General features: G+C 41.5%; 1 protein-coding gene across 1 annotated transcript; it reads right to left on the minus strand.

The window, feature by feature from the left end:
- Positions 1-2,521: 2,521 nt before the first annotated feature.
- On the minus strand, positions 2,522-7,855 carry ckmb (creatine kinase, muscle b). Its single transcript, XM_034863268.1, has 9 exons — positions 7,706-7,855; positions 6,277-6,389; positions 5,911-6,007; positions 5,487-5,641; positions 5,080-5,212; positions 4,793-4,964; positions 4,080-4,203; positions 3,562-3,751; positions 2,522-3,094 (listed from the first exon to the last, which is right to left on the minus strand). The coding sequence occupies exons 2-9, from the start codon at positions 6,367-6,369 to the stop codon at positions 2,916-2,918; spliced, it is 1,143 nt and encodes a 380-aa protein (XP_034719159.1). The 5' UTR covers positions 6,370-6,389; positions 7,706-7,855; the 3' UTR covers positions 2,522-2,915.
- Positions 7,856-8,106: the final 251 nt, after the last annotated feature.

Here is an 8,106-nt window from a genome sequence, read left to right on the forward strand (position 1 = left end):
CCCCCCCCCCCCCCCCCCCCATTTCACGATTTCATGTTTGATGATAATGAGGATTGTGTTGCTGAGAATGATGGGAGATTGATAATTTGTTGTTGTTGACATTGTTATTCCTGTTGTATCATATTTGTTGGCATCATTCCTTTTTAAAGAGCTGCTATTTAAAGAAATGTTTTAAAAATGTTTGTGTATTAAGTTTATTTTATTTCTTTAATACTTTTAATAATGGGCCGAGGTTTGACATCTGTTTCTCTGAAGCAGGCGTCAAATCTTTCAGAAGTGAGGTCGCAGTCTGACCTCCGGCCTCTAGAGGGAGACATGCAGAAATGCAGAGACTTGTGACGGACTGAATGAAGCATAGCGGCCTTTCCGCCCATCCATTAGTAACGCCCATTCACAGCTTAGTTGGGATTTGAACTGGGATTTTTTGGGGGGTAAAATGTTGCCTCTCTGCCTGCCATCCATACTGAATTCTGCACTGTATTTCCAGAGGACCCACGCTGCCTAATTATACAGGACCCAGCTGATGTTGGATTTGGGAACCTGATTTTTTTGAGTGTATGCTCTGCTCCTTACATATACTCTACTTCACCCAATGCTAACTTAATTAACAAGTAAAAATCCTCTTTCAAAGAATCAAATGACATAACATTCAGTTGGTTTAAAGTGCAAAGTAGAATTTATTTCTACAAAGTAACTGGATCTCCAACAGGAACACTGATTTGAGTTTTTATTACACAACAGGGTGTCTCACCTGGCCTGTATTTGTTTTAGTTTTCTTGCCGCAAATGGCTTCTTCTTTTTTATAAAATCAACAAATTAACCCTTGGAAAGGACATTTAACACAGTATGATCCCCAAAAATACAAATCTTCATCCTTTTCCTGCTAGGCCAGTGCCGACGTGGTTCAGAAACCCAGTCCAACGGGAAGCTAAAAAGCCTTTATTGGTTGTCAAACAAAAGAGAAGTTAAGCGACTACGTAATTTTTAATTTTAAAAGCTACTTTTTCTGTTTAGATTTCACATTTTTCCCACTCACATGATTACAGTAGCTAACGCTGGTTTAGAGTAAATGGAGAAGCTGGAGGTTTTACTGGGAGCACTTAACATTATCACAGTCAGTCAGAACGCCACCACCCTCCGGTCCTCTAATGTAGTGCAATACGGTACCAACGCCAAGAATCTAGACTTGAATAGGCATCGGCTCACTAGGGCCCCTTGCTTGATTTCCTTTTTAATTGTTGATATTGCTGATTTGTTGTTAAATTTCATTGAGCACTTCTTTTTTTGCTTTTTAGTCAGGATTGCATTGTACTGGCAGAGTTTTTGAATTAGTCTGTATTTTTCTTTTGTAAATTGTTTCAAAATCACAAATTTTAAAGTCCACTGAAGCTAATAATTGATCTTGAGTGCTCTTTCCTTCACTTCCCTACGTGAAATCAGCTGGAGTGATGGCTTCAGGTTTCCAGGTAGAAATGGCCCAAATGTCATATTTAGAAGAAGAAAAAAATTAATTCAAAATGGCAACCTGTCTTCATAACGTTTCTTTTGTCCAATAGTACATTTATTTTGTGTTCTTACCCTCAGCAACACTTTGGATATATAGAAACTGTAGGCCTTAACATCTGTCGACTAATCAGGCTGCAGCACTGCTGTAACATGTGCTGTTGACCAATCAGATTCCAGTATGACTGTAAAAGTTGTATGACTGTTAACCAATCAGATTCCCGCCTCATAAAGCCACTATATAATTTCAAAGCATGTGACGGTTCAAGATAGGAGCTCGAATGTTGGAGAAATTTGATTTTCTTTTATGAAAAACACTTTGCTGCTTTTTACAGAACAAAACTACCAGAGTGCTTTGTTGACTATATATTGACACTGACAACTCCAAAATCAACAGGTTGTTGTACTTGTACTGTAATTTTATATAGCCAAGCAGTTATAATTTGTACTTTAGAAGTATGCAGCATTTAACAAAACATGGATATGTAAAAGGAAAAGTTGAAAGAAATACAGCAGATATTCAATATTTACGCTGTAAGGTCTGCAGGATTGTGTCTGTTGAATGGGAGATTTTAGCTGCAGCCGGTATCCATCACTGTCTGAAAACGTGAAGCTGTGATTTAGGGCTAGTTTTTGCATTTGTTTTCTTTGTGTACAACTGGGCCTCACTCTCAGTACATGTTCTGTAGAAACAGTTAGGGCCATGCTTGAAGGCTACAGTTCTATTGTATAGTGTGTTTGAAGCTGTCGCTGTTGTCAAGAAAACTTAACTTATGGGCTGAAATTACGGAAATTATCGACCTGCAATCCTGCATGTCTCCTAGGAAATAATGTGTGACACAAAAATAAAGACTTTCAACCTCGTATTTCTTGTCTATTTTATTATCTCATGGATGTATTTATTGTCTTTGACGTGGCATCCAACTAGTTTCTTTTCGTTGTCGTTGAATGGTTGTGTAATATGTGTTGAGTGAACATTTCATGCGTGTTTCCCATGAAGAAAACGTGAGAGAGGAGGTTTGATTGTTACATGGGGCATGGTTTAATTAAGTCCAGTTATATTTTACAACCAAAAACATTTTTTTTTTCGGATACATAGCCTTGACCAGACCATGCATGGATTGATCCCAGGATGTTACAGAGAAGATGTGGATGAGAGATGGTTAAAGTGACAGGAAATTAAGAGCCAAAGAAAGAAGAAATAAAAGGAAAAGATGAGTGAGGTTAACTGAAGTGCGAAAAGAAGGAGCAGAGAGAAAAGTGGAGTGTCTTCTCGATGGAAAGAAGTAAGCAGAAGGTAGCCAGTTGGCCAAAACCAGTAAAATAACTTTACAACAAGGCTACCCCCCGTTCTTTTTTTATAATGTAAAAAAAACACAGACAGTCATTCAGTCATTGGTTGTCTATCCACTTTACTTCTGGGCGGGGATCATGCCATCGATGGACTCTCCCTTCTCAAGCTTCTTCTCCATCTCAACCATCAGCTTGACACCATCAACCACCAACTGGACCTGTGCCACCTCGGAGGAGCCCAGACGGTCAGCGTTGGAGATGTCGAACACACCACCTACAGAGGCTGTGTCCACGCCACCTGGAGGGAGAAGAAGAATGAGTCCTCTTTATACTACAAGTATTTCTCCTTGGACGTGGATACTTGGAGAACTTGAACATACTTGGTTAAGGGAAAATCGCAGCCCGACTAACTCAAGCTTTGCAAGAATGTTTCATCAATTAAATATATGTACATTATGTCGAACAAACATTCCTCCCTTTTAGTTGATCTAATTTTCACAGGTCTTGAGATGCAGCGGGAAAACAGTGTAAGTCGACCGGCCTACTTCCTGAAGATCTCTCTCCCTGGATATTTTAGTGAAAAGGATCCATTAGGTAAGAGAGGAGGGAGACTATAGTGTATATATAATATTTTACTTTACCTTCCCACATCCATCTGTGTTGTGTTTAAAACTACAGCTCTTGGGGCTCCTCTGAAAATATTAGCGGGTCACTAGCTTTGAGTCTGAGCCATTGGAACTTTTTCATCGTTTATTTTTTAAGTACCTGTGCCACGCTTCTGTAGACGCAGCCTGGTCAGGATCTCCTCGAACTTGGGGTGTGTGCTGAGCTTGGGCAGCTTGACGTGCACACCACCGCGCAGGCCGGTTCCCAGGTTGGAGGGGCAGGTCAGGATGTAGCCCAGATGCTCGTTCCACATGAAGCCGTGGTTGTGCTTCTTGAAGATCTCCTCAATCTGACCAGTGAAGAGAAAAGTGAAAAGAGTAATGCATGATTGTTAAAATATAACTAGACGCATGGCGCTTGATGCCAGCCAGACCTACTAGAGACAGAACTTAAACATCTTAAGTTGTTTAACAGCAATGAAAGGGTAATATAAAAAGGTTTAACATTTACACCATGTACATAATTTCAGCACAGAGAGAGTAACCATAGAAAGCTGTTTTGCACAAAGGTGAATTGGCTTTAACTCTTATCCCCAGTTGTATCTTGCAGACTTATGTGTGTGTGCATAACTGTTGGTAAAAATAAAATGTGCATGGGTTAGGGTTTTTGTGTTTTACCTTCTGCAGGCCAACGCAGAAGCGTCTGAAGACCTCCTTCATGTTGCCTCCCAGCTGCATGGAGATGACACGCAGGTGATCCTCCTCATTCACCCAGACCAGGAAGGTCTTGTTGTCGTTGTGCCTGGAGGAAGAAAATCCAGCTCAGATTCACATGATGTACAGTACATATAGAGCAAAATGTTTGTGAGTCAGTAATTTGATACAACAATGTTGCATGAATACAATTTGGTAGAAATGTTTCTGGAAGTGTGGGACAGTGTGCATGTTTTAGAATGAAAGCCAAAATATTAAACCCTGATAATGTGAACTGTCTAAACAGCACAGTGGTAGATTTACAGGGTGCCAAGCTACTGTAAGGGGCAATGTAGGCTGTAGCTGTGTACACTGTGCTTTGATATTCATGACACCCTTGAACAGTTATTTAAAAACAGGAGTAATCCGGATTTTCATATTAGCGCTATGGGAGAATAAGACAGATGGGGGAAGTGTTAAAGGTTAAAGGGCTGATGGGAGCTTTTAGCTCACAGGATGGTTGTTTGTTTAGTGAGTGTGTATTTATGTGCTCCTAAAATCAGTTTTTTGCAGTTAATTCAGATTATAGCACATACTGTATGTTATCATTTTTTTTTGCTTTCTAAACTCTGGGAATCCAAAAAGAGTCTAATTTGCATTCACATTTCATTTCCATCCTGTGTGTATGGGGTTCTCACCAGATGCCTCTGCCGTCGGGCCAGTCACGAGCCATACCAGCACATGTCAGCAGGGGGGACACAGGCTTGTCAAACAGGAAGTGATCATTGATCAGCTGCTCCTGCTCGGCATCGGTCATGCCACTCAGGGGGTAGTACTTTCCCTTGAACTCACCGTCCAGGCTGGACAGGGCTGAACGGAAGGTACCGAGGAAGGTAGACAGAGGAAAAAGAGTCAGTCTGTGAAAATGAAATCCTGAGTTCTACAAACACTAGATTTACATTATTGTCAGTAGTTTGACATTCACCCTCAATGGACAGCTTCTCAATGCCTCTGCGCTCTCCACGGCTGTTGTGGGGGGGCAGGGTGAATCCCTTGATGCTGCGGCCGGTACGGACACGGCTGGACAGAACATAGTTGGGGTCCAGGTCGTCACCACCCTGAGACAAGAAGGCGGGACAGAAAACACAACACATTGTCATTTACAAACTTGCTGGCTTTACATGTGAAGGACTAAATTTGGTTTAGCCTGTTGCTTTAGAAAATGTCTGTAAGTAATGTATCAATATTTTGGGAATTATTTAACTTAACTTTAAATTAAGATGGCCATAAAGGTAAGCAGTAATTAATTAATTAAAGGCGATTCATTTAGTGTGGAAGCTTAATGCTGTTCTGATCTACAACAATACAATTGTACATGTCTTGACTTCTCACCTTCAGGTTCTCGTAGTTCAGGTCGGTCTGGTGCTTGTCTGTAGGCTTGTATCCACCATGACGGTCGGAGATGATTGGGTCCAGAAGATCCTTGAAGACCTCATAGGACTCCTCATCACCAGCAACGCAACCCACAGTCATGATGAAGGGGTGACCTGGGGGACAAGAGGGAGGATGAGGAAGTTAGTAGAACAGAAAACTTTAGCCCTGATCCCCAAAAACATGTATAAGAAGTCCTGTTTGAAGGTAGTGATGGATGCTATTGTTGTCAGGTTTGACAGCATCCATAATCATAACCTAAAATAATCATAACGCATATTTGGCTACAAATAGTGTTTGCTTCAGTTATTTTTTGTCTTCTAAAACCCTATCTTTGCTTGCTGGTTTGTGTTCATCTCTATGCTGATGACTTGCTCCTTCTCACCGGGGTTGTCAACACCAGTCTGGATGACGTCATCCAGGGTGAAGCCGCTAGGGGTGGACTTTCCCCTCAGCTTGCCATAGATCTCCTTGGTCAACACCTATACAGCAGATGACAATCAGTGCAGGTCAGTGATCTTAGCAATCAGAACATCTTCTGGTTCCAAAAGCAGCAATGACCAAATATTTTAGTTCAACGTGACTTGTCTCATCTGAAGTACATTTCAGAACGTACACCTGCAGAGTCATGTCTTTCTAAAACGCAATGTCATGCTGTTGTTGGTTACAGATATTGGTGCCTGTGCAGGATGTTTGTTGCTGGTTTATGTTCACTGTTCATGGGTAGAAAAGGTCAGAGAAAGTTTTTTACCTTGGCCATGTGGTTGTTGTGCAGGGACAGATCGGGGAACTCCTCGTCCACGGAGTACTTCATTTTGAGGTCATTATGACAGTTCTTTGCCATGGCTGCGATTCTTTCTCCACCTGAGTAGAGATGAGAAAATATGTTTTTTTCTAAATCTGCAATGCTTGTCGACTTGAAGTGACATTACAAAGCAACCTAAAACACAGCAGTGATCCAGTGAATACCAAATTTTCTGTCTGGTATTTCTCCTAGTTTTTCAAGTGCCTTGTCTATGAGTCTTCTAGTGAACAGGAGACAACGTCTCATTTTCTCTCTCTCTCTCTCTCTCTCTCTCTCTCTCTCTCTCTCTCTCTCTCTCTCTCTCTTTCTCTTTCTCTCTCTCTCTCTCTCAGCTGTTCAGTGTACATATCTCCCTGGCTGTCTCCCCACCTGTTTCCCCCTCACAGCAAAGCTTATTAATAGTGTGGCTGTGCCCCCTCTGGTCCTGCACCCCTCCCATCTCTGCAGGGAGCTACAGTCTCCAGCACATTATGATGAATGATTTTCTCTTCTTTCTCACTCCATTCAGCCTCAGATTAATGCAAGTTAAGAGTGTTTAGTCATGCTTAGTGGCCCAGCAATGCTGCAATAGCATAGAAAGCACTTTGGTAATAAAACCTATAAAACAGTCAAATAAATCAACATTTCTAAAAAATGGTTAATCTATATTTGAAGGTAATGATCTAATTCTTAAGCAAAAACTACTTTAATAAAAATGTCTAGATGCAGAGTTGTAATCAACAGAGCTGCAGCTGCAGAATTGATCAGAATAGCTGATCTCTCTCTCTCTCTCTCTCTCTCTCTCTCTCTCTCTCTCTCTCTCTCTCTCTCTCTCTCTCTCTCTCTCTCTCTCTCTCTCTCCATTAGATAGAGGTCAGAACTCCGTCAGTTGCTTGAGGTGTAGTTGATTGATGACACCTGGTGCACTGAAAGGTCAAAGCATTGCATGCCTCACAGATGGCTCCACAAATTCCATGACTAAATCAAGCGCTCCTTGACTATGCTAGCGTCAGCAACAGTTGACAGTCACAGCTGTTTGAGTGACACTTCACTCTAACTATTCTCAGCAGACTAGTGCTACCCATATGTCCAAGAAACCGAGAGCATCAAGTCTTTTAAAAAAAGGTTTCACTACAGAGTGCACTGATAGAAGTAGAGTTTAGGAGTTTCCAGATCAGGAAAACATGTGCAAAGCATTTGAGGGATCCAAGTCAAAAACGAGAGAAGAGAAAAACGTTTCATGGCTCCAGAGTTCACCAATGAATATGTTTAGTCATTTGAAATTAAAAATGTTTCCCTCTCTTAGAGGAGGTTTGATTTCAGGAGGTTTGTCCACACTTATATAGAAAAAATCACCACAACATTTCCCTTGGATTAATCAAAAAGGCTTTTTTACCTGCTTAGGAGAAAAGAAAGAAGTAACAGATCCTGGGATCAGATTCTGTTAACCAAATGTAGGGGTTGCCCAACTCTGCCAAGTGATGGGCTTAAGTATTTATACCCAGACCTCTCTCCCTATTGGTTGAGCAGACCTGGGGTCCCCTCATTTCATTGGTCGCAGGGGGCCTTCTGTGCCTGGCTGAGTTTCTAAAAGGCAAGAACGAATACCACACAACACTCGAGACGAGAGACAAAACAGCTGCAGCCGCTCAGTCCAACATTTCACCTTCTGCCTGCTCGTAGCTGCTAGGAGCTTGCTGGACAAAAGCACATGCACCTACATAAATGTATATATTAAACTCCTATTTTCACTGTGGTGTTGTAATATTAGATTCATATAGTCTTTGCAGTGTAGGC

The sequence above is a fragment of the Etheostoma cragini genome, chromosome 3, assembly GCF_013103735.1.
Source record: "Etheostoma cragini isolate CJK2018 chromosome 3, CSU_Ecrag_1.0, whole genome shotgun sequence".
Lineage (NCBI taxonomy): Eukaryota > Metazoa > Chordata > Actinopteri > Perciformes > Percidae > Etheostoma > Etheostoma cragini.

Bases quoted from the DNA above. Each gene is read 5' to 3' on its own strand.
- ckmb (XM_034863268.1), bottom strand. From the start codon at position 6,369: ATGGCAAAGAACTGTCATAATGACCTCAAAATGAAGTACTCCGTGGAC. The intron at 5,642-5,910 runs GTGAGAAGGAGC...CTTGTCCCCCAG, and splicing joins GACTGGTGTTGACAACCCCG to GTCACCCCTTCATCATGACT. The intron at 4,965-5,079 runs GTGAATGTCAAA...CCTTCCGTTCAG, and splicing joins TGAGAAGCTGTCCATTGAGG to CCCTGTCCAGCCTGGACGGT.